The 27,550-nt window shown below is 44.6% G+C and overlaps 1 protein-coding gene across 1 annotated transcript in view; it reads left to right on the top strand.

Moving 5' to 3' along the window:
- The window catches only part of st18 (ST18 C2H2C-type zinc finger transcription factor), a 458,310-nt gene that overhangs the window by 377,740 nt on the left and 53,020 nt on the right, over positions 1-27,550 (top strand). Inside the window, exons 12-16 of the mRNA XM_038809340.1 lie at positions 4,858-4,959; positions 6,916-7,115; positions 10,090-10,301; positions 16,594-16,830; positions 24,419-24,534. Coding sequence (XP_038665268.1) covers positions 4,858-4,959; positions 6,916-7,115; positions 10,090-10,301; positions 16,594-16,830; positions 24,419-24,534 — 867 coding nt within the window. The remainder of the gene's footprint in view (positions 1-4,857; positions 4,960-6,915; positions 7,116-10,089; positions 10,302-16,593; positions 16,831-24,418; positions 24,535-27,550) is intronic.

Here is a 27,550-nt window from a genome sequence, read left to right as displayed (position 1 = left end):
TTTATTTTTGAACATATCAATAATAATGCACAGAATATATTACATTCTTCTCTTCAATATAAAGGTACCAATCACACACAAGGATTGGTGAAACAATAATGTGGCTTCGTTGTTTGAAAATAAGACTACATACAGATAATGTTCACTGTGAGACATGTCTGACCTGTTTCACAGCTGTATACAGACTGACTCACGTCATGTCTCACGAATTTGATTGAGTTTTTTGAAGGGATAACCAGGAGGTAGATGATGGCAGTACGGTCAATGTTGTCCACATGGACTTTAGCAAGGCCTTTGACAAGTTACCGCATGGTAGGTTACTGCAAAAGATTAAATCTCACGGAATCCAGGGACCTAATTGGGTACAAAATTGGCTTGGCAACTGAAGTCAAAGGATGGTTGTGGAGGACTGTTTTTCAACCTGGAGGCCTGTGACTAGCGGTGTGCCTCAGGGATCTGTGCTGGGTCCACTGTTATTTGTTATATATATTGATGATTTGGATGACAATGTAGGAGACATGGTTAGTAAGTTTGCAGATGACACCAAGATTGGTGGCAGAGCGGATAGTGAATAATGTGATATAAGATTGCAACAGGATCTTGACCAATTGGGCCAGTGGACCAATGAATGGCAGATGGAGTTTAAATTAGATAAAAGTAGGTGATGCATTTTGGTAGATCAAATCAGGGCAGGACCTACTCAGTTAATGGTAGGGAGTTGGGAAGAGTTACAGAACAAAGTGATCTAGGGGTACAGGTTCATAGCTCCTCGAAGGTGGAGTCGTAGGTGGACAGGGTGGTGAAGAAGGCATTCAGCATGCTTGGTTTTATTGGTCAGAATATTGAATACAGAATTTGGGACGTCTTGTTGAAGTTGTACAAGACATTGGTGATACCACACATGGAATACTCCGTTCAGTTCTGGTCACCCTACTATAGGAAGGATATTGTTAAACTAGAAAGAGTGCAGAAGAGATTTACGAGGATGCTACCAAGACTTGATGGTCTGAGTTACAAGGAGAGGCTGGATAAGCTGGGACTTTTTTCCCTGGAGCGTAGGAGGCTGAGGGGTGATCTTATTCAGGTCTATAAAATGATGAAGGGCATAGATAAGGTAGATAGTCAATATATTTTCCCAAAGGTAGAGGAGTCTAGAACTAGAGGGCATAGGCAAGTGGGACTAACTTAGTGATAGAAACTGGAAGGCATGGACCAGCTGGGCCGAAGGGCCTGTTTCCATGCTGCAAACATCTATGACTCAATGGCTCTATGACTATCAGTCACAAGGACAGTGCTTCACATCGTGTTGATGTATTTGATGTATTGATGATTTACAGTAGTTTAAGATACGCTTTCTTAAAGGTATAAGCACATCATATCATGACAGAAAAGAATCTCTGGTCTAGCCAGTTTTGACCAGGAGACAGATATATAACTTTAAAATGGTTAAATTCAATAAAGTAAGAGAATAACTATATCACTTGTTGTTTCATATCTCAGGAGAGGAACACTTTGAGAGTAATACTGTTAAGCACACGTCATATTTCATACTAGAAATCAACAAGCTGAGACTGAACAAAGTGTCTCAACAAACTAATAACTAAACTAAACTTAAGAGGAAAACCTTCTAAAAAGAAATCCCATAAATATGAAATGAAGACGATTCACAGGGATAAATAAGAAAATGCTTAAAAATGCCCTTTTTGTCTGAAGTGACTTCTTCTGGCCATTTTTACCTATTTCATTGGTAAAACAACTGTGATGCATTCGACATCACAATATAGAAAAATCCCACCCCACTCATTAGCCATTTGATCTCTATGGAGAGGCAAATTCTGTTTTCAAATTCTTCCATGGCCTCTGTCCTCCTTGGGCGCGATTCTCTGAGCCCCGCGCCGGGCAGGAGAATCGCCACACTACCCCGACGCCGGCTCCCGATTCTCCGAGGTGCGAAGAATCGGCGGCATTTGCGCCGGCTCATTTGGCAGGCCGCTGGAATTGGCGAGATCGCCAATTCGCCGGCCCGAATGGGCCGAGCGGCCACACAGATACGACAGAGTTCCGCCGGCGCCGTTCACCCCTGGACACTGCCGGCGGGAACTCTGCGCTAACGCTCGGTGGACGCCTGTGGGGGGGAGGGGTCTCCATCCCCAGGGGGGCCTCCGATGGGGTCTGGCCCGCGATCGGGGCCCACCAAACGGGGCCCAACCGTTGTGAAACGCGGCGGTGTTCACGAGGGCGCGAACACTTGGGCTCCATTTTGGAGAATCGCCCCCCCTTATCTCTGTAATTTCCTCCAGTCCTACAATTCTCTGAAATGTCTGAGCTCCTATAATTCCAGCCCCTTGCATATCCCAATTATAATCACTTCACCATGGATGCTGTTTCTTCAGCAGTCTGGGCCCTAAGTTCTGAAATTCCCTCCCAGACCTCTCTACCTCTTTCCTAACTTCATTATGTACCTTTATAAATATGTTCAGAGGGTCGGCACAATGGCGCAGTCGTTAGCACTGCTTTCTACTGCGCTGAGGACCCAGGTTCAATCCCAGCCCCTGGTCACTGTCCATGTGGAGTTTGCACATTCTTCCCGTGGCTGCGTGGGTTTCACCCTCACAACCTCAAAGATGTGCAGGGTAGGTGGATTGACCACACTAAATTGCCCCTTAATTGGAAAAAAATAATTGGGTACTCTAATTTTTTTTAAAAATACATTCAGAGGAAGAGAGTGATAAAAATAAATGTGGGGCCTTTGAAGACAAATGCAAATAAGAAAATATTTTTTTTTATAAATTTAGATTACCCAATTATATTTTCCAATTAAGGGGCAATTTAGCGTGGCCAATCCACCTACTCTGCACATTTTTGGGTTGTGGGGGCGAAACCCACGCAGACACGGGGAGAATGTGCCAACTCCACACGAACAGTGACCCAGAGCCGGGATCGAACCTGGGACCTCAGCGCCGTGAGGCGGTTGTGCTAACCACTAGGCCACCGTGCTGCCCTCAAATAAGAAAATATAACATCAAAGTGAAAACTTTGGCCCAGATTTTTCCCCCCAATGTTGGGTAGGCCGAGATGAGAGAATTGCTGGCTCTGCAAACCTGACCTTTAAAATTGGACATAAGATTTTGCAAGTTGGGTTATAAGCTGGACAAACAACCTCAGAGGAATTGAGGAAGATGCCAGGAGCGGAGGCAGACTAGGCATAAGGCCTGTCATGCACTGTGTCGGCAATATAAAATAAAAGAATAAAACATGAAACATTCCTCCAAATTATACCAACACATGCTGCCACCTACCACCTTTTCTTTCACACCCACAATGCCAACTCACCTAGTATCCACAATGGGCAGTGCTAAAGGCCCATGCAGAGATTAGATAAAATAAAGTTCAATAAAATTAAGTTCAAAGTTTGTCACTATATTGCAAAAAAAAACTCTCAACCATTTACTACATTTACATTCCTCAAACAGTTCATTCAAGAGCACAATCCATAATAACAAAAAGCATTGGAACTCGTAGTCGCACATCAAAGGGTCTATAACCACTTGTAGCTCCCAATCAATCTGTGAAATTACCACACTCTACTTAGCTAAGGATGGTTGTGAAATCAGTCATAGAGCACTAAGCCAGTAACAGAAGCTTATGTCAATGGACAGGTTAAAATGGCAAGCAATTGTTTTGTTAACATTCTACGACATTTTTGCAAAGATTTGAAGGGCAGAACTTTTAAATGCCATGACAGCTTGGCAGCTCCTTTTGATAGGTGCTTCTGAAAAAGTCTTCTTGAAAGCTCCTCTCAACAGGTCCTTTTGATACTTTTGACAGTTCCTTTTGACAGGTCCTGCTGACAGTTTTGACATTTGATTTTGGCACATCTGTTCACAGTTCCAATAAGTTTGACAGAAATGAGTTTATGCACTTTTTACACACATTATGCCTACTCTTAACAATTCAAAAGGGCATGTTACCTTTCTGGGATTTTCACAGTAACGTCATTGCAGTGTTAATGTAAGGCTGCTTGTGACACTAATAAAAATTATTATTATTATCAAAGTGTGCCCGATCTCCAGCAAAGAGCACCCAACCTGCACCAAAGGGCACCCGACATCCACCAAAGGTGATCTGGGACCAGACCCAAAAGGTACCTTACCTCTCCAAAGGGATACGTACCCTGGTTATACAATGAATCCACAAAATTCAGACATGCTCTTACCTGCACACCTCAGGTTTCATCCACAAAGTCCTTTAAAGCTCTGGGCTTTCTCCAGTAGAATTCAAGCTCTATTTCTTTGAAGATATATCCTGATCTCAAGCCAAAGGCAGAACTCAACCACAACTGAATTCCAGGGGCACAGCTTCCACCAAAATGGCACATGTCTGCAGAACCTCCTCAACTCTGCTCAAGATGGTTTTGAGGGCATCACAGCTGCAACAGCTGTGTATTTGCCTATTCCCAGATCCTGAATTCAGCCTCTGGGCTGTATTTAATGGTCTTGTCATGGAGCAGGTGGGGTTGGAAAATACGGCAAGCCATTCAAACATCCATTGACTTGGACGGGAACAGAAAATCCCGCCGACTGAAAATTCCGTCCTCTTCAGTTTGCCTATAATACCCCATTGGGATCTGAGCTTGAATGGCTCAGGGTCTTTTTATCTGGTGTCAAACAGTATTGGTTTCTCAAGAAACCTGAATATTCTGTGTCTGATTCCATTTATTTTGTTGAGACACGAAGGTTCATTTTCCTTTCCAGTTAGCTGAAGTTTCCATTTCAGGTCCAATTGGGGCCTGCCTCAAAAAGTACAAGCTTTGAAGCCATGGATTCCATTACATCATTAATGTTCTTTGTTTTATAGTCTCTCCGGTTGCCCAATTGCTGCAGCAGAGAAACTGGCTAAATGCCAGGATAAACAGAATGAGTTCACAAGGGTTGGACAAAACTCAGACCAAATGCTGAGGTATATTCTCATTTGATGTTATCATTTTTAATTTTCTCACCATAAGCAGTGCTGCCAGAGGCTATAGTGTCCAGTCAGTGGTAAAGCTGCAATTCATTTCCACTTGCATTGCCGAGGCAGTACTCTGGCCATTATGGCAAGATCAACAGCCCATTTTAGAATTATCCAATTTTCATCCCATTGAAATCAAATAAAGTTGAATGTAAATAAACTAGTTGTATGTGATATATCTCAAAATGTATTTTTATTACTGTTTAATGCAGAAGCTTGTGTTTGTTTTGTTTAGAATAACACAAAGCTAAGATTACTAAACAAGACAGTAACATATTATGATCAATGTATTGTTCAAAATGTTGAGGAAAAAGTTGAGCTATTTAACAATGTCATTTGAATGTGTAACTGTGTCCACTATGAGTCAGTTCCACAGTCGACACATCAATACCCTTCTGAATTCCTCTAATCTGAGGAGTCTGAGTCCATTCTTCACTCAGTGAGAGTGGTCAGCCTGTGGAATTCGTTACCACAGAAAGCAGTTGAGGCCAAAACATATATGTTTTCTAGAAGCAGTTAGAACAAAGAACAAAGCAAAGTACAGCACAGAAACAGGCCCTTCGGCCCTCCATGTCTGTGCTGATCATGATGCACTAATTTTTAAAAAACCTTCTGCCCTTGCTCGGTCCGTATCACTTGGGGGCGAAGGGGATCAAAAGATATGGGGGGAAGGCAGGGTTAGGCTACTGAGTTGAATGAATGGCAGAGCAGGCTTGAAAAGCTGAATAGCCTCTTCCTGCTCCTATTTTCTATGTTTCTATATGGAAGGCCTGCTTGAAATGGGCACCTTTCTTTGCACTTTTCTAAGCTTAAAACTTGGGAAAATGAGATAGGAGATGTCCTGATGTTGCTCCTGCCTTGCTAGTGAAATCATCCAGGAAGTGCTCCATGCCCCTTCAGGAAAACACCAGAAGTGCGCATGAAGTAGAAAGTTGATGAGGATTGGGCATAATGATTTTGGTTGTTTTTTCTCTGCTCTGCATCAGAAAAATCAGCATTACTGCAGCACAAAGCAGAGAATAATTGGTAGCATGCAATGTTATTATCTTTACGTGGGATATCTTTTGTATATGGATTACAAGTTTTCATTTCACCCAGATGGATGAGTTAGGGGAGCAGCGGAGAGGTGGGGGAGGTATGGCAAAATACTGCAATCAAAAGAAAGATGAGAGGAGGAAAAGGTTGTTAATAAATGATGTAGAAGCAATTAAAGAGGATTAATCCAAAAGAATCCACATTTTCTTCGAATTCTGATATAGTTAATGTCGAGGCACGATAATTAGCAGCAGTATCCGATCTCGTTGCTGCTCTGGACCTTTTTGTTGGTCGTTGAATGCACGATCAGTGGCCATTCAGTTCAGAGCTTGTCAGCATTGGAGATGATCCCAGAACTGTGGAACTGCCTCCAGTCCTGCTGCCCAACAAGGCTTTAGCCCTCACCTTCTGAGTGGGAGTGTACCTCACTGATGTAGTGACAGGCCAGCCTGCGTGATGCCGCTATGTTGCTGCAATTGGCAAGCCTACCTTTCCCACCACATTAATGAATCAAACCCATTTTGGGGGGAGGTTCAAGGCAGCTGCTCTGCCCTGCCTAGAATTTAATCCTGAGTGATAAGATTAAGAATTCCAGTCTCTACTGATATCCACATTTAGGATTGTTCCAGACAATAATCCTTCTCAGTAAACCTGTGGGACAAAAGGAAAAGATGCAAAGAATCACATTCAAGTTGATTCAGTGTGCCACCTGGTGGGGCTTCGAGGAATGTCACTGACAGCAGCTGAGAAGAGCTGGATGTCCTTCTGAATAATGTACAATGTGATTAGCAGGGGAACTTTGGGGAGGAAATTGGGTAATAAAATAATAAAAAGACAAAATAGTTCATAGCTTTTCTGTCCGCTGTGTAGGCCAATGTGTCTGGTGAAACAAATGGAGATTGCTCAGTTCAGTTATGGATCCACACAGTCAATCAGCACACCTCATACCACCATATCAAAAGAACTGGACAAATGTACTAAGGCTCCCTTTGATTATGCCAGCTTTGATGCACAAGTATTTGGAAAGCACACAGTAACATCAAAAGTTCAAGAATGGGAAGCTTGCGAATGTAAGTATTGAAGACCAAAATGATTATAGTATTCCATAATATTAAAATATTAGCAAGCAGAAATCACTGATATGTAGTAGTGCTAAAATTAATTCCCCTAGTTTCCCACTGATACTCCAGCAGGAAATGGGTGAATCTCCCAGCAAAACCATTGAGGCATCTTAAACCTGTTCGTGAAAGATGCCTCAATGCTTTGTAAGAACAAGTGTTCTACCCACTCACCATCCCCATAGAAAGTCAATCATAACCAAAGTATGGAACCAGTACGATCTCCCTAATTCTTCAATCAGTGGGGTTGAACATCTTCATCACCCAAAAGTCTTACAGTTTTGTCAATCAGTCCCATTGGTGAGGGGGAAATAAGACTGTTGCTTTGCTGAGGTCAGGGAGAATATGGGGTGCTCACCTATCCCATGATAATGAGATCATCTCCCACTGACACCACAATTCTGATGGGTTGGCTGAGATCAAAATCCACATAACATTTGGACCATTGTAATAAGTTGACAGTAAAAGTGTAGTTTTGCACTGCATGGTCATTTTATGCAGTTTTTAAGGCTGCTGGAAATTCCAGGAAGTTGAAACCTTCCTTGGTTAACTATTTTTTAGTTATTCAACTTGCATACAGAATATGCTTGGGAACACCACCACCTGCAAGTTCCTCTCCAAGCAACACAGCATTCGACTTGGAACTATATTGTCATTCCTTGGACTGCAGTGGCTTAAGGAGACGGCTCACCACCACCTTCTCCAGAGCAATTAGAACATAGAACAGTACAGCACAGAACAGGCCCTTCGGCCCTCGATGTTGTGCCGAGCAATGATCACCCTACTTAAACCCACGTAACCCGTATACCCGTAACCCAACAATCCCCCCATTAACCTTACACTACGGGCAATTTAGCATGGCCAATCCACCTAACCCGCACATCTTTGGACTGTGGGAGGAAACCGGAGCACCCGGAGGAAACCCACGCACACACGGGGAGGACGTGCAGACTCCACACAGACAGTGACCCAGCCGAGAATCGAACCTGGGACCCTGGAGCTGTGAAGCAATGATGCTAACCACCATGCTACTGTGAGGCCCCAATTAGAGATGCTAATAAATGCTGGCCTAGTCAGTGATGTGCATATTCCATGAAATCATTTTAAAAAGATGCTGAAACGAACATGTTACAGCGACTAAGCTACTATATGCAATGAGTAACTTCATTACTTTCATACTAACCCGACGATAAATATGCATTACTTGTCAATTTAAATTTAAAATTCAATGCTTTACTTCTGTTTCCCCTTTCTCTTCTCCCCAATTTGTTACTCCTATTTTTGCTATCCTAGTTTTACTTCTGCTTGACTTATAATTAATATAGCCTATTATTAAATATTTTTGAAACTAAAAATATTTTCACTCATCTGTTTTTTATTGTCTGCTTTCTAGGTAACCCTGTCCATTTTAGAGGCGAGATTCACAAATGTTTCTGATTGACTAAAAAAACAAACAAATTTTCGACCATATATACTTAGAACATAGAAGAACATAGAATGATACAGCGCAGTACAGGCCCTTCGGCCCTCGATGTTGCACCGACATGGAAAAAATCTAAAGGCCATCTAACCTACACTATGCCCTTATCATCCATATGCTTATCGAATAAATTTTTTAATGCCCTCAATGTTGGCGTGTTCACTACTGTTGCAGGTAGGGCATTCCACGGCCTCACCACTCTTTGCGTAAAAAACCCACCTCTGACCTCTGTCCTATATCTATTACCCCTCAATTTAAGGCTATGTCCCCTCGTGCTAGCCACCTCCATCCGCGGGAGAAGGCTCTCGCTGTCCACCCTATCTAACCCTCTGATCATTTTGTATGCCTCTATTAAGTCACCTCTTAACCTTCTTCTCTCTAACGAAAACAACCTCAAGCCCATCAGCCTTTCCTCATAAGATTTTCCCTCTTTCCCTCTTCCCACTTTTAACTCACTCTCAGGATTATTAATTAAACTGTATTCAGATTCTCAAACTGCCACAGTGGGATTTGAACTCGCATTCTCTGGATTATTTGACGCGTAACATAAATACTACATTACCCCTACCTGTTACATAATGCACATAGAATTGTATCAAATCCATAGATACAGGCAGGACAATTATTGAAGCATCTTAAAATGTCACCCAATGAAAACTATCTCATTTGTAACAGTGACAGTTATGAGAAACCTGACATTTCACCCTGAGATTTGAAGGTTTAAGGGCAGCACGGTGGGGCAGTGGGTTAGCACGGTGGCCTCGCGGCGCCGAGGTCCCAGGTTCGATCCCAGTTCTGGGTCACTGTCCGTCTGGAGTTTGCACATTCTCCCTGTGTTTGCGTGGGTTTCACCCCCACAACCCAAAAAGATGTGCAAGCTAGGTGGATTGGCCACGCTAAATTGCCCCTTAATTGGAAAAAAGTGAATTGGGTACTGTAAAAAATTTTTTTTAAAGATTTGAAGGATTAAATAATCAATTTAATTTTCTCTTTTCGTAATGTGTTGTACTTTAATATTATGTAAACTGGGATATCAAAGAGACTTTAGGAACAGTCCCATATCTTTATTATGCTGGTGTTAAATGCTGGATTCAATATTAATATTCCACTGAAGCATTTATTCAATTTTTGGCAGATTCTTTGCCACAAATCAAACAGCGTCCTGCTCTTACATAAATAAAATAGTGCTGGAAAAACTCAGCAGGTCTGGCAGCATCTGTGGAGAGAGAAACAGAGTTTAACGTTTCGAGTCCTATGTCTCTTCTTCAGAGCCACTTTTACGTTCCTGTTAAATATTTATTTGGTTTCTGTAGATATCTTTGTGTCTGGTATGTCACTTAAACCAGAAACATAATTTTAATGGATTAGGAAAAAAAGTTTGAATTGTAAATTTAATAAAGTTATTGCACTCATTCTAATTCATTTTTCACATGCATCTGTTGTCAGCCAAACACTTTTCAAGTCCGGTGACTTCCTCCAGCCGACTCTCCAGTGCCTCTGTACAGAGCCCATGCCATTCCTGCCATTCCAGTATCTACAGTTACAGTCATGACACTGAAGCCACTCATATAGCAGCTGCAGCTATCCTCAACCTATCCACACGTTGTAGAGAGATGCCAGAGAACCTCTGCACAAAAGCACAAGATTTGTCAACTAAGGTGAGCTATGTATGTACAAAGTGGTCATTCACACTGAAATTATCACTGAAGAATATAAAACTAAGTTTTCTGAGGGAGAAAATGGAAATCTAGACATCACAAGCACCTTCAGAGTATCCAATGCTTTATTCAAACAAATGGAACTAGTATTATTCAACTTCATGTGAGTTGTTGGATTGTAAATCATTGTTATTTACCCAGTGAAATAGCCAACAAGCAAGCACTAAAATGAAGAGACAGACCGCATCATTAAAGTGGCAGCATGTAAATGAAAACGCATTTGTAAAACGTGTTTTAATTCTCTACAAACCTGTGGGCTAAGTGTTTGGTTCATTAACTGTGAATGTTGTTATTAGTTGTAGGCAGGAAGATTGGGAAAGATTTTGAAACCAACAAAGGATCATTAAAAAAACAGAGAGAAATTGGAGGATGAGAGAAAACTTGTAAGATGTATAAAAATGGACAGTAATAGCTTCTATACATATCGGAAAAATGAAGAGAGTAGTGAAAGTGAGCATTGATCCCATAGAGGGTGAGACTGGGAAATCAATAATGCCGAACAAGGAAATGGCAGAGGCTTTGAATAAATGTTTTGCAACTGTCTTCACAGTCAAAGACACAAAAAGCATCCCAAGAATAGTAGAAAACCATGAGGCAAAGGGGAGAGAGGAACCTAAAACAATCACTATCATTGGAGAAGATGTAATGCGAACACCAATGAGGCTTAAGGCTGACAAATCCCCAAGAATCCTAAAAAGAAGTGGCTGCAGAGATAGTTGAAGGATTGGCTGTAACCTTCCAAAATTCCCTAGAATATGGAAAGTTGCAGCAAATTAGAAAACTACAAATTTAACACCTCTGTTCAAGAAAGGAAGACGGGAAACCACAGACCAGTTAGTCTAATATATGTTGTTGGGCAAATGCTGGATCCATTGTTAAAGATGTAGTAGAAGGATCATAATACAATCAGGCAGAGTTAACATGGTTTCGCAAAAGGGGAATCACGTTTGACAAATTATTAGATCTCTTTGAAGATGTAATAAGTAGGGTGGATAGAGGGGAACCAGTGGGTGTCGACCCATTGTAAGTTTTGGGGAGTGTTTAACCTGTTTAATCTGTGAGCCTACACTCACTCAATATTAATTTGTTGTTTTGAGACTTTAAACATTTAGCCAAAACTAGGCAACCTAGTGATAAACACAGGAACAAAAGTTATACTTGACAAAAGTAAGCAGTGACTTTACTAGCTCAGTGCATTTCTTGCTTCACTGTTCAACATAGGGTACAAGGTGACATGTGGTCTTCACACGATCAGCCCCTGGTTAGTTTAGATAGTGTGTGATCAGTTTCTAATTGTTTTCTTAAGGTTATCTATTGACATCATTTCCTGCTGTCTCCTGGGTAGCCCTTGAATGTGTCAGGCACTTGTGGACTGTGCCCCTCATCATAGCTTTCCTGTTATTTCATTAAATTGTAATGGCTTTCTGCTGAGATAGTCGTGCCTTAAGATATTTCCTTGTCCGCTTGAGTGAGAATGCAGAATGTTGCAGCACAGATGGATCTGTGTTTCCTTGTACATGAATCACAAAACGTTAGCATGCAGATACAGCAGGTAAATAGGAAGGCATAAAAAATGTTGGCATTAGGGTTTGGAGCACCAATCAGTGCATTGTTGAGATCATACCGAAAGAACTGTGTTTGGTTTTGGTCACCTTACTTAAAGAGGTACAAAGGGCGAGATTCTCCGAGCCCGCGCGAGGGGGCCACGTGAATCCCGCTACGCCGCTCTGACGCCGGGATGTGATTCTCCAGAGAGCGGAGAATCGATGCCATTGGTGTTGGCGCGGCGCCGGTTGGGGGCCGCTCTATGTGGCCCCCCCAGCAATTCTCAGCCCAGGATGTGCCGAGCGGCCATATAAAAAAACCCGAGTCCCGCCGCCGCCGTTCTGAACTGGTCTTACCCAGCGGGACCTCAGTGTGAATGGATCCGGGATTGGCCTGTTGGGGGGGAGGGGTTCCGACCCCGGGGGGGGGGGGGGGGGGGGGGGGGGGGGTCCTCCGCTGTGGCCAGGCCCGCGATCGGGACCTACCGATCAGTGGGCCGGCCTCTCGGCCTGGGGGCCTCTTTTGTTCCGCGCCGGCCCCTGTAGCCCTACGCCATATTGCGTCTGGGCTGGCACAGAGAAGGGAGCCACCATTCATGCACGGCAATCGCGCCAGTCCAACTGCACATGTGCAGACCCGCGGCGCCCATCTGACGCCGGGATCGGCAGCCTCAACTGCGTGGTTCGCTCCAGTGCCATGCTGGCCACCTGTAGGGGTCAGAATCGCTGCTCCTGAGGCACATGTTGACGCCGTCAAGAAACGCGATAGCGTTTACGACAGCGTCAACACTTAGCCTCAGGATCAGAGAATCTCACCCAGTAAGTCCTCACTAAACATTGATTTACTTCATGTTTCATTGTAACATAATTAATAAAGTAGTGTCAGTGTATTCATTTAATGTCAATTTCACTTTAACCTCTTCTACGGCCTGCCTGCTCACAAAACCACCTTACTTCCTGGCCTCATCTCCCCTCTTGGGTCCTGCTTCACAACCTCACCTCCCCATCCTACCTTGATCCTGGACGAGAGCCCAATATTTGAATGTGAGCAAATGTTACTGCACCATAAGAGTGATAATACTGACCCGTAGGTATCTTTTATGTTAAAAAACATGAATTTAAAGAAATAATTTATTGAATTCGCCACAAAGAAATAGATTTCCAGTTCCAACAGTTCATGACGGCATGGTGGTGCAGTGGTTAACACTGCTGCCTCACGGTGCCAAGGACCCAAGTTCGATCCTGGCCCCAGGTCACTGTCCATGTGGGATTTGCACATTCTCCCCGTGTCCGCGTGAGTCTCACCTCCACAACATAAAGATGTGCAGGTTAAGTGAATTGGCCACGCTAAATTGTCCCTTAATTGGGAAAAAAAAGAATTGGGTACTCTAAATTTTTTTTAAAAAATAAAATAAAAAAGACAGTTACAACAGTTCTAAAGAAAAGAGAAAACCTTAATTTACCCACTAAACCAGCCACTATATTCTAATTAAGCAAACCGATATATTTCAAATACCACTCATGAATACAATTAACAACCAGGGGCGGGATTCTCCCCTACCCGGCGGGGCGGGGGGTCCCGGCGTAGCGGAGTGGCGCCAACCACTCCGGCGTCGGGCCTCCCCAAAGGTGCGGATTTCTCCGCACCTTTGGGGGCTAGGCCCACGCCGGAGCGGTTGGCACCACACCGACTGGCGCCAAAACCGGCACCAACGGCCTTTGACGCCTGCCGCCCAGTGCCGGGGCTGACCGAAAGGCTGCCCCTGACGTCACCACCGATGCATGCACGCTGGGAATTCTCTTCCGCCTCCGCCATGGTGTAGGCCGTGGCGGCGTCGGAAGAAAAACAGTGCCCCCACAGCACTTGCCCGCCCGCCGATCGGTGGGCCCCGATCGCGGGCCTGGCCACAGTGGGGGCAACCCCCGGTGTCTGATCGCCCCGCGCCCCCCCAGGACCCCGGGGGCCCACTCCCGCCGCCAATCCCGCCGCCACCAGAGGTGGTTCAAACCTCGGCGGCGGGAGAGGCCTCCCAGCGGCGGGACTTCGGCCCATCGCAGGCTGGAGAATCGCCGCAGGGGGCTCGCCGCTCGACCAATTCCCGGGTGGCGGAGAATTTCTGTCACGGCGGGGGCGGGATTTTCGGCGGCCCCGGGCGATTCTCCGACCCTGCGTGAGGTCTGAGAATTTCGCCCCAGGTTTCTACTTGCTTTTCTCTGTGCAGAAGAGAGAGAGAACCTTTTAGACCAAACTGAAACATTTCTGTCAGATGAGAGTTCTAGGACCAACTGACATTTCAGACAGACCTGGCTCTTCCCATGGCATTGTGGCGCAGTGGTTAGCACTCCTCATGTCTCCATGGGTTCGTCCCGATTCTCCGGTTTCCTACCACAGTCCAAAAATGTTAGGTGGATTGGCCATGTTAAATTGCACCTTAGTGTCCAAAAAGGTTAGGTTAGGTGGGGTTAGAGGGATAGGGTGGGTGTACAAGCCTGGGTGGCTGATTGTTCAGATGGTCGGTGCAGACCCTGTGGGCCAATTGGCCTGCTTCTGCATTTAGAGATTCCATGATTAACTACATCCTCTGTACCAAAGCATAAGTCATAATTTTGTCTCTTCTTACAAGACTTGCCTTGACTTGTTTGGCCAGGACCAAATACAATACTCATAAATTATCTGCACCCCAGGGGTCCTTCAAACAGAAACAATATTCCATGAGCTATCTATCTGTAAACAAGTAAATGTTTCTCAAGTTCTATTAGCAGAACACTTCACCTGAAAGTCAATGATTCCCTCTATTTTACAACACCTCACTAACCTCTCCAGCAGTCATGTTGTCTATATGCACCTTTCCCAGGTTTTAATTCAATTACTGCAAAAAGTATAAAATGTAAAATATGGCAATTTCTTACATTAATCACACTGCGCCTTGCCTCTCACCCTATGATCTTACCTTAGGCCCCCGGGCCTGCTCTTTTCCTTGCTGTTGGTTCCAGTCCTGTCTTTATTGCTGGCGTTCTGTGCTAAAATTCTGGGTTCCATCTAGTGGCTGAAGGGGAGATGATAACACTATGAGACTGATAATAATCCAGATGGCCAACCACATGGTCTGGAAGCATAGATTCAAATCCCACCACAGCAGCTGGTGGAATTTGGATTCAATGAATAAATCTGGAATATAAAAGCTGGTCTCAGTAATGGTGACCATGAAGCTATCATCAATTGTCATAAAAATTCATCTGATTCATTGATGTCCCTTTGGGAAGGAAATCTGCCATCCTCGCCTGGTCTGGCTTTCATGGAACTCCAAACCCTTAGTAATTTGATTGGCTTAGTAATGTGATTGACTCTGAGCTGCTCCTTAAATGGCCTAACATGTCACTCAGTCAAAGGCAATCAGAGTCGGCAACAACTTTAAGTAAGACTTTCTGTATACACTTGTATTGGAAGCAGTTCAGAGAAGGTTCACAAGGCTGATTCCTGGAATTAGGGGATTTTCTTATGTGGAAATATTGAGCAGGTTGGGCCCATACTCATTGGAGTTTCGAAGAATGAGAGATTACCTTATTGAAACGTATAAGTTTAGGAGGAAGTCTGATAAGTTAGATACTGAGAAGATGTTTTCACCCATGGGGCAATCTAGAACTAGGGGGCAACGTTTCAAATTGAGGGTTCTGCCATTTGAGACAGAGCTGAAGAGGAATTTATTCTCGCAGAATCATTAGTGTTTGGAATTCTCTTCCTCAACAGGCTAGGTCAGTGAATATTTTCAAGGCTGAATTGGACAGATTTTTGAATGACACGGGAGTCAAAGGTTATGGGGGTCAGGCGTGAAATGGAGTTAAGGCCACAATTAGATCAGTATGATCTTAATGAATGGTGGGGTAGGTTCAAGGGGCTGAATGGCCTACACCTGCTCTTATTTCTTATGTCCTTAGGTTTATATAAAGAAACTTCCCAGTTTTGATGTCAATCAGATAAAAATATGTAAATATATAAAGTATGTAAATCATTTGGGACATGAATTTGTTTGAATCATGGTCTCAAAACTACAAGTAAATATTATTTCCTTTTTCTTTCAGAATACATGAAAGTGTATCCACAAACTTGCTAACATAATAATTGTGAAAGTTAAGCAGATTATATTATGCCAAAATGTCCTCAAGCTGACCTGATGAAGGTTCCTCTCAGCAAAATTGTCTGATTAACTTACAGAAGCAAAATCATTCTACAACATGCAGATTGAATCTGTGAAACATAATTACTTTTTCTCTGAGTTACAATTAACTTGTGTACTTTAGTATCAGTAGTTTGTCTCTATTGCCTTCATATTTCCTGCATCAGTTCTATGCTAAATATTTCTTTTTTAAATAAACTCAGACTTTCCAAATCCTTACATTGCTACTTCACTTATTGGGAATAGCCAGAACCTGCTATAAAAATAGCTATTTTTAGGCCTTTATTAAAGGATGAAAGGTTGACCACAATCTTTAAGATTTGGCAGAGCTGGTCATCAAATGGAGTTACTGGATTATGTTTGCATTTGAAGCAACAAGAAAACAACTACAAAACTGCACTGCCAATTGATGTTCTGGAAAATGATCTTCAAAGTAATACAACCCCTTTAATACAGTAAAGTAGATAACATTTATTTCAATTGATAACAGTTGTTGGCCTTCTTTAAATACAGATTACAGACATTGAAGTGGATGAAAATGGGACACTTGATTTAAGCATGAACAAGAATAGGAACCGGGACAAAGTTGCCACTGTCATTTCTGCACTAACCACACCAGAATCTCCCCCCTCGTACCTAAACAGTATCTTGATAACTCCTCAGTACTACCAAGCGTTGTGTGAACAAGAAGGATGGGATGCACCTGTCAACTACACAAAAGCACAGATACATAAGGAAGAGGAGAAGGAGGTAATGCACAGGGATTTTCTTTTGATAATTTATGTAAGGCATGTCTGAATGTGATTTGCAGTTGGCTTTTCAATTTTGTAGCAATTACATTTAAGCTGTTAACAGAATAATGTTTGGAAATAAACTAATTTCTGGGGGGATTCTGTGATCTGAGAATCCCAGTGGTGCTGGTAGGGGCCCATCTCTGGAAATTATATCTGCAGTCCATTATTTTTCATCGATCCATTTTCTCAATTCCCACTATCACTGTGACCACCATTCTCCAATGGAAGTGCTAGATTGCAGAATTTCCCTTTTTTTTTAAAAATGCACATTTACAAAATAGGATGGGAATAGAGGGATACGGACCCAGGAGTGTAGAAAAATTTTAGTTTAGACGGGCAGCATGGTCGGCACGTGCTTGGAGGGCCGAAGGGCCTGTTCCTGTGCTGTACTTTTCTTTGTTCTTTGTACATATCAGATTTTGAATTGTGATATGTGGGGTGAGAAATTACAACATAGATAATGGCACTAACTGTTTTTCAAGCAAAACTCAGACAGCAACTTTAAATAAGTGCAGATATGCAGTTAAATGCAGAAATCCAGAAGTTGCTGCCTGAGATGCACTACTCCTTTATATGCTGTGCAAAAACAGTATCTCGTGATCTGGTTCACCATTCAAAAGAGCTGGATTCTCTGCACCCCGATGCCGAAATCACGGCCGGCATCAAAAAGTCGCCGCGCCGTACATCACCTACCTGCGGCCATTTCCCTGCATGGAATCGGGACCGGCGCCAATTCCCCGATTCTCCGGGCCCCGAGAGAATATCCCCTACCTGCGGCCATTGCTGGAGGCCTGCCCCGTCATCCTCTGTCCCCAACCGGCCAAAGTCCCGATGGCGTGGATCTAACATGGTCCTGCCAGTCGGGATACTAGCATGGCGGCTGCGGACTCACTCCGCGGCCACCATGGTCGGAGACGGGCCGATCGGAGGGCAGGGGCGGCCTTATACGGGTGGGCGGCCCGGGTTGGGCGCGTGGCCGAACGAGGGCACCATGTTTAAGGTCCAGCTCCGTTGTCTTAGTCCGCCGTGTGCATGCGCGGCTTCTGACCCGGAAGTACGGGGCCCGTATCTGCAGCAAAAGCTGCAAGATTTACTCCGGGTCCCTGCGAGCCCCCTGCAGGGCTGTGAATATGTGGCCCTTTCATGCCAGTTTTTCTGGCGTGAAAGGCCACAGTTTATGATGCCGTGTGGACATGGTCTCGAAAACGGAGAATCCAGCCCCTGCTCTTTCTGGTACTGGATGTTAAATTTTACAATTGTTGGGTTCCATTCATTCTGTTTTTAGTTGCTGCTGGAGAATGTTTTTTTAAACTTTCTGTCGTTTTCTTTCTATTTCTCATAACCAAATCCTTTATTTCACTTTCTTTATTTTGCTTTCTGTACGTAATTTGATATTGAATCAAGTATTCCTATTTGCATTTCCTGCTCATACACTATGATTCAACCTGATTAGTTGAGGAAATGAACCATTGCTTGCACTACAGAACGCATATCCCCTGTAGAATGTGCCGCACAGACTTTTTTATTTCTTTCATAAGGGGTGCAATCTAAAGGCCGGGACTCACAACGCAATGTGGCCGGCAAATCTCGAGAGAGGCCCCTTGTGAGATTTACCCGGTTCACCACCCCTCGCGAGATCTTACGGGATCTTGTGAAATGCGCGATCTGGATCCTGCCCAGAATGGGGGGACCTAAATTTGCATCTTAAAGTGTGCAGTTAGGCTCACTTTAGGCTGTTGGAGGATCTAGAGATTGGGGAGCCGTTTAGAAATGGAGCTCCAATCTCTTCCTGACCTGGTGAGGATAGACAACAGCGAAGGCAGAGTTCCTTCCCTGAAGGACATGAGTGAACCAGATGGATTTTCCAACGATTGATGATGGTTGCAACAGTCACCATTATTGAGATTAGCTTTATATTCTAGGTTTTTCAGTTGAATTTAACTTCCACCAGTTGTCCTGGTGAGATTTGAATCCATGTCCCAGAGCATTCGCATGGACCTCTGAATTATGAGTGACATTACCCATGCACACCAGCAATTTTCCCCTAACTTGCACACTTGCACTTGAAGCAACTTGTTGTGCAAAAGTTCATGGAAATTAAATATGCCAGGGCACGTCCAATGGACAGCACGTGCTGTTCATTGGCTGGTCACTATACATTCGACCCAAATATTTCAATGTAGCTACAAGGTCAACAGACATCAATATATAGAATGTGATACCACAATGATGTTCTGTTTACTTAGCAGGATCTCAAATCTAGTTATTATGCAGAGTTCGAGGTTTTGTTTCAATACCTACTTTCTGATAAAATTTCTTTTCTTGTTTTTCACGTGACAAGTTTGAATTGGTATATTGGGCTGGATTGATTTCCAATGATAACAGGACCTGGATTTGTCTTTTTGAAGAGACAATGAACCGAGGTGCAGCCTGCCCTCTCGGTCTCATTCAGTCATCACACTTGGGCTCATTGACCCGTAATGACTCCCCATTGAACAAAGCCTCAGTTTTAAAATTCTCATCCTTGTTGATGAATTCCCTCCATGACCTCACTCCTCCGTGTACCTCTGTAATCCCCTTTGGTTTAAGATATTTGTGCTCCTCTAATTCTGGACTCCTGATTGGTCGAGTTTATTTGTGCCACCATTAGCGTTTCTGCTCTCAGCTGTCCAGAATTTCCACCCTAAGTGATACTGCCTCTGGGCGCAATTAAACCAAAACATTTCTAAGTGTCATTTTGGGCGCAATTGGAGGTTTCTCGATGGCCGCATCGTCGAGATTGAGGCCTGTATTTAACGGCATTAGTGCCGGAAATGAGCCACACGAACATCTTGCCATTGTTGGCTGTCTCACTGTCTGATTCGCCAAACTTGTGCCTCAGCTTCTCACCACTAATAAAGGGGAGCTGCTTTTATGTGCTCCCTCACAATTCACTTCAGTCAATACACAAGCATGGCACACAAGTTGCGCAGACCTGCTTCTTGCTTTGGCGATGCCACCTGACCAAGCTTCTGGACACTATGGATGCGAGACGGGTGAGAGGGTCGGAGGACCTGCAGCTGGGGCACCAATACCTCCTGGGGATAAGTGGCAGTGGTTGTCAGTGTGGGCAGCATGACCAGGAGGACCGTGGTACAATGTGGGAAGAAGACCATCAACCTCCACCGAGCTGGAAGGATAAGTTGCCACCTCTCTCCTGGCATCAGTTCCCCTGCCACACCCCAAATTCCGAACCCACCCCCACAAATCACTGGCTGACACCTCGCACCCTCCCGACATCTTATCTTCATGCTTGTTCCTCAGCAACCCCGGCACCCATGAGCACAGCCCCTTCATGTCCAGTGCAGTGTCCACACATGCCACCTGCCATAGATTCTCCTGATCCATCAAGCATGCGGCTTACAAAGGCCTCTCTTTGTCCCCATAGGAGAAGATAGCCCATACTAAGTGGGAAAGGACCAAGACGGGGGGAGGGGGGGGGGGGGGGGGGCAGAGTACCAGAGATCCGAGTCCTCACCCCCAATGAGGAACGGGCCATGGCGATTGAGGGGTTGACCGAGGAGAGATCAGTCACCAACCACGAGGTTGGCCTGCGCTGCAGCAGTGTAGATCCACTGCCCCTTCACCTAGACCTCTGTCTCAAGTGAGTTGTTCATGTCAGACAAAATAATCCTTCCCTCTCATGACTACATGTCCATTGTCTCACAGGATCTCCATCTGATGGGCCAGGTCATCGAGAGTCGTCTCCCCCCCAACTGACACCCAAGAAATTACCTTGGAGGAAAGGTCTGAGGAGACGACTATCGAGGCATCACAGCTATCACCCCCACCTTTCAACAACGCAGACACACAACTCAGTGGGTGACATTAGTGGACAGGCTTCTGGGGCAAAATCTGAGAGCACTACACAGTTGCTGATGCACATCAGATGGAGGCAGGAACATCCAAGGGAGTCAGTAGTCATAGGTCTGGGTCCCAGTCAGAAGCAGAGCCTCTGGACAAGGTTATCCCAGAGCTCATGCAGATGCTATGTGTGGTGAACCACTGTACACCTGTATTAGGGGATGTAAGGTAGCCCCTGCCGGCTGGCTCTGCCCAGTAGGAGCCGTATAAATATGCGTGTCCTCCGTTGATCTGCCATTTCACCAGCTGCAGCAGGAGGCCACGCATCTGACTGCAATAAATTGATGCACGATCAATTGCACAAAGACTAAGGTTGGGTACAACTGTGGCTTTATTGCAGTCAGATGCGTGGCCTCCTGCTGCAGCTGGAGAAATTGCAGGTCAATGGAGTACACGCATATTTATACAGCTCCTACTGGGCGGAGCCAGCCGGCAGGGGCTACCGGCGAACCTGTAGTACAGGTTCTACCTAACATCCCCTAATACAGGTGTACAGTGGTTCACCACACGATGACACAGCCCTGAGTTTAAGGAGGGGATGTCAGCGACAATCCAGCGAGTGCATAGCCAGTTGGAGGATTCCCAAAGGCTACGGGCGCAGGAGATGATACCGAAAATGCATGATACAGAGCCAACACTGCTAGGGTGGCGACCACCGTGGAAAGCCTGGAGAACAAGGTCAGCATCTTGAAAGGCATGGCTCAGTCTGTGACAACCATGTCTGAGGGCCTCGACATGTCCCAGTCGCTGAAGAACATGTCCCATTAACAGGTGGATGTTGCCGAGGCACTGCAGAGCATGTCTCAATCACTGAGGAACGTGTCCCAGATGCAGGTGGACAGAACTGAGGCAGTGCAGAGCATGGCCCAGTCTATGAGGAGCATCACCGAGACATCGGCATCATGGTGCAGACAACAGGCAGGCGCCGGGACTGGCTGAACCAGATGATGCAGCGGCCTCTGGAGTTCACTGCAGCTGCCTCCATTCCCAGGCTGGAGACCCCCAGGGTTTGGTTAACTCAGGGCCCTATGGTCATGGTCAGGGAGGAAGAAACACTGGAGGCCAACCCGGGCCCTGCCACCTAGGAGACGGCGACGGTCTCCAGTTCTTCCGAATCCCCCCTCCGGACATAGGTGCATCTGAAGAGCAGCAGGCAGAACAGGAGGCACGGCGATGTCAGAGATCGCGGTAAGTCAGTCCTCCCTCTCCAGGCCCTCCACCAGGCTCACTTCCGAAGGCCACAGGGTGTGAAAAGCAGCAGACTGCCTCCAGCTCAGATGTGAATCCTGGGGACACACCTGGAAGAAGCAGTAGAGCACGTAAGATCAAGTAGATTGAGGATCACTGATTGGGCATTGGGCGCGGGGGAGGGGGCACTCTCTGTAGCTAGGGGGAATGGAAATGTCCAATGTTCTCTATTAAAACATGTTACACCTGACACATATGAAACCTCAGTCACCTTAACCTTCACAGCGGGCCTGCCTACACTCCACCCCCTTGTTGTCCTTCACTTCCTCCCTACCCCCACCCCTCGAGCACTGTGGTCCAAGATCAAATGCCCCTAATACAGACCCCGTTCAGAGGATGGGTGTGAGCACGCTGTCAGCAGAAAGACAGGAGTCAGACTTTGGCAATAACTGAGGAGCACCAGAGCTTTCCTCAGAGCGAGTGATTATTAGTCTCATGCTTTGTATATTGACCTGCTGGCAGTGCCAACACAGGTCCATCACCCTGGGTGATGTTACACAGACCCAGGGACAGTGGAACAGGGCAGTCGGGTGAGGGATGAGGTGAGGGGTGATGGTGGGTGGATCGAGGAATTTGGGGGCACAAGGAAGGAGGGGGATATGTGAGGAGGTCAGCTGACGGACAAAGCCTTGTCCTATGAGAAGTGGAATAGGATGAGGGCCTCCCTGAGACCCCACCCTCTTGCTCCTCCTGCAACTCCTCCCTGGCTCGTCCACCATACCCCCCTCTCTGGCTCCTCCTCCTCAGACGAGACCACATGACCCTCCTCCCCCGCTTCCTCCAGCATGACGCCCTGCTGTGCAGGCCCGCCCACAAGACCCAATCTCACCAGAGCCAAGTCCTAACATCCACATATTTCACTGGTGCTCAAGGTGCAGTTGAACATCCTTGACTTCTAACGTGTTTAACCCGTGGTGACATGCCAGTTACATGCAGCACTCATCACATCAGCAACAAAAGCATCAGCAATCTGCGACAAATTTCTTCAGCGGCGTTAACCGGTGGCCCATTTGGAACAATGTCAAGTACCCGATCCCGCAGCATCTTCTTGCTTCAAAACTGATTGCCTTCTTGACTCATACATCCCCCTGAGTCCAGTGTTCCAGGACACAGGTATCTAAGAAAAAAATGTCCTTCTTTCCGGCTACAAAAAAGGAGGATTCAGCAACAGCAGCCTCCAGGCATCTGCAGCAAGGAGCAAGCAGCAAACACAACCTGCAGCCGTGAAGTGCTCTCACAAAGTCAATTCCTTATTAGCAATAGCCTTCAGCTGTGAAGCATGAGGCTGCTCACAGTCAAAGGCAGTTAAAATGACCTTCAGCAAATGCCAAAGAACAGGGTTCTGTCCTCAAAGTTTTTGGTAGAACAGACAGGCTGTAGATGCCCCTGTTATGGGTATCCACAATATCTAAAGATGGTTTGAAGGCCTCACGGACAAAAAATTCCTCGCCACACCAGCCCCAGGCCCAGGGACGATCCGCAAATGGAACATTTCAGCCCCCCAGCCAAGCCCAAACCCCCTGAACCGGCCATCCCCTCTCACCCCGAGCACTGAGGCAGCAGCTTCAGTGCCCTTGAGCTGCATGCCAGAAAATCAAAATGGCTACTCACTTCCTCACTTGCCCTCAGCAGCTATTGCACCAGCGTCACATTTTAAAAAAGGAGTACTAAACAACGCCCACGTGATTTCTCGCTAGGGAGTCAGTTAATTCCCGTGAGGATGTTACATTGAACTTCAATCTCGCCAATGTGGTGGAAATTAATGCAAGTTGGGGTTAATGATATGCTCACCATATTTTGGCGTGAATTAGAACTCGCCATTGGGAGGGGGCCAGTTAAATAGCTAACTGATTTGCGCCTGGCACGAATCTCAATTCTTTTCTTTCCTTCTATTTAACCGGCATGCCCAGATCTGCGGCGGGCACAACGCAGTGGTTAAATCGCGCCCTCTACCTCTTTCTCCTTTCAGGCATTCCTCAAAACCAAACCCGTTGACCAAGTTTTTGATCATATGCCCTCATATCTCCTTATGTTGCTTTAGGTCAAATTTTGTTTGAAGCCACTCATGTAAAGCAACTTGGGGTCATTAATGGCACTGTATAAATGCAAGTTGTTATTTTGTTACTGCTATTAAATATATTAAGAAATACTTTCCAAAGCATTTTTTTTTGATTCCTAAAAGTTTTACTTTTTAATATTTTAAATACATTTTAATCATTTGCACTGGCCAGCGTAGATTTTTGCATTTAGCGATAAACTATTAAGATTGAACAGAAACTCAGGTAAATAAAGCATTATCTAAAGCAAGTGCAATTTTGGGTAATAATTTGTGCTCCCAAACCAGAAACTCTAACACATCTGCCTATTTATTATTTGACTTGGTATGATCACAGAAAGAAGATATTGGCCCAGAGGAAGGTATGGAAGAGAGGAGATACCCTGGTGAGGTTACTATTCCAAGTTCTCAGTCCAAACTTCTGAGCAAAGACTCAAAGAAAGAGCTCATTACGTAAGTTACAGCTCACCATGCATGACTTACCTGAAATGTACAACAACTTGCATCCATCATTTAATAAATATATGAACATTGCAGGTTGCAATCCTTCCTGATGATCAATTTGCCTTTGGGTAATAGTGCAAAGTGGGTAAAAGTGAATTGACGGCCTGTTTTTTTATTTCCATTGAAGTCAAATGGAAATTTGGGAGTTTCCGATTTGCTGTCACCCATTTTACATTGCTCTGCATCTGCATCACGGAAAAATTTGACAAAGCAAGAGAGCTGGGTTGGAAGTTAAAGATTTCAACTCTTCTATCAAAAAGAACTGCGCATGAGTAACATCCACTTGTCTGTGGCATTTCTATCCTAAGCTGTCATTCAAGTGTCTCCTTGTTGGGCAGGAATATGATACCTTTGCGTCGTCATTAATATTATAATGATATGTGAATGGAATGGAAACTACTAGAGTGCACCTTTGCATCATGCACTATAGAATTTGTTTTAATGTTCCATACACTAAAGATGTTGCAGTATGCCAACTCAAGTATTTATTGGTAATGGAAGTTTACAATATTGCAAACCAAGAATCATCCAAGATAATTTTAGGTTTTTTTTGTCCACGTGCAGTATGTGTTAGAGGCATAATCTATCATTATGCCAGAGGCTTGGCAATTCTCATTTAATCCTTCTCTGCATTTCTCAATATCCTACAGATTGCGTTGTATTGATACTCACAATTTCTATTTTTCCCATGTGCTATAGTTGCAATGCTTTCATCTATTATGTTTATTTTAAAAAATCTATGTATCACCTATCCTTTGATGAAGTGGGCAAAGTCTTTTCTTCATTTACTTTCAGAATTTTAATTGACAGATATCGGGCGGAATTTACCAGCTGTTCCGCCAGTGGGATATTCTGGTCTCACGGACGACGTATGGGTCTCCTGGTGACGAGGGGTGCAGTCAATGGGAAATCCCATTGACGACGGCGAGACCAGAAAATCCCACTGACAGGCCGCCTCCGCCACTGGAAAATACCTGGCAGGGTGGTCGGCAAATCCCGCCCACCATTTCTTAGTTTTAATCCTAAACTCATGAGAGATTGCAGAACAGAAGGAGATAATTTGGTCCGTCATGTCCAGGCTGGTTCCCTGCAGGAGCAACTGGTTCTGCTATCAACTCTTCATTGATTACTTTTTCACCCCGATCTCAACTGGAAGCCTATAATTTAATTCATAAAGTTTTTTCTCCCAAGAAGATGAATTACCTCTGTGGCAAATTATTTTCTCTTCAGCTCTTAATGGTGCCTAGTTCTGTGCCCCAGACTTGGATGGGCAGAGTGTTTAACGGATTAAATACAAGATGGGAAAAAATACCAAAAATAGAATCATACCTAACGAGTATACTCACAGACAATGGGTAAAACGTGTTTGTGAAAGTTCCTAAAATAACCCTACAGCACTGCTATTTCAGAAATCGTGCTGTGCTGTAAAATTGTGGGTATTGTTAATATTACACAATGTAGTGTCCTGGGATCTTTTATGTCAACCTGAGAGAGCAGATGGATAAGTTGAAGAGAAACTCTGTGCCACGATCAACACATGGTTAATAAAAAGAACATTTGACTTATATTCAGTCCTAATGCTAATTTACATTCATCATTCATCAGCACAGGAGAGACAAGTTTCAAGACTGACATTTCCATGATGGAGTCCTGTCAGGCGGCATCTTTCAGATGAAATGTTAAACTAAGGACCTATCTGCTCTCTCAGGACATAAGAGATCCCATGATGCGATGAAGAAGAGTAGGGGAGATCTCCCGTGGTCCTGACCAATACTAATCCCTCCATCAAAGTCATCATCAGATGGACAGATTATCTCATTGCTGTCTGTGAGGTCTTGCTATATGGAATTTGGCTGTTGTATCTCCCTACGACAGTGACGACATGTCAAAAGTCCTTCTTTGGCAGCAAATCACTTTACGACATCCTGAGGTCAAGGAAGGAATTATGTAAATACAAGTCTTTTTGTTTATTTATTTCAAACTGATTGCCTTCTAATTCTAAAGAGTACTTGTACTGTTAATTATTGTGAAGCTATTGCTGGAAACTGTTGCCAGAATTTCCTCCTGCCTAGGGGCAGCACAGTGGCGCAGTGGTTAGCATTGCTGTCTCACGGCGCCGAGGTCTCAGGTTTGATCCCGGCCCTGGGTCACTGTCCATGTGGAGTTTGCACATTCTCCCTCTGCCTGCGTAGGTCTCACCCCCACAACCCAAAAAGATGTGCAGGGTAGGTGGATTGGCCATGTTAAATTGCCCCTTAATTAGAAAAATAATAATCGGATGCTCTAAATTTATTTTAAAAAAAGAATTTCCTGCTGTCTGTGTACATAGGAACGTGCCTATCATATATACGAACATACAAATTAAGTGCAAGAGAAGGCTATTTGATAAGACTATGGCTGATTCGATAGTGGCTTTAACTTCTTTTCCTTCCCAACCTCGATAACCTTTGACATCTCCTAATTTACAAAATCTTTCCCCCTTTTTCCAGAGTGTAAAATAATAATAATCATAATAATAATAATCTTTAGTGTCACAATTAGGTTTACATTAACACTGCAATGAAGTTACTGTGAAAAGCCCCTAGTTGCCACATTCCGGCGCCTGTTCGGGTATACGGAGGGAGAATTCAAAATGTCCAAATTACCTAACAGCACATCTTTCGGGACTTGTACTAAGGGATAGCAAATACCCTGTTAAATCTGGTTACAAATGTTTCCCTGCAGAATGTTCACAAAATATCAGTTGTTCAGAGCTTGGAATTACCATCGAAACACAATAATAAGAGGTCAAATTACAATTCAAGAGGTAACTCGGAGTAGCGAAACCAAGTCATAACCACCTCCCCTAAATATATAGGCATGGATATCCTTAACCTAAATGATTATCTACTTTGAAAGGCTGGAGCTGCTGCTATTGTTGCTAAAGGTGTTATTTTGACCATCTTTTTTTCTTTTGCTCTTTCCT

The sequence above is a fragment of the Scyliorhinus canicula genome, chromosome 10 (genome assembly GCF_902713615.1).
Source record: "Scyliorhinus canicula chromosome 10, sScyCan1.1, whole genome shotgun sequence".
In the NCBI taxonomy this organism is placed as follows: domain Eukaryota; kingdom Metazoa; phylum Chordata; class Chondrichthyes; order Carcharhiniformes; family Scyliorhinidae; genus Scyliorhinus; species Scyliorhinus canicula.
This window is presented reverse-complemented; position numbering and strand designations above follow the sequence as displayed.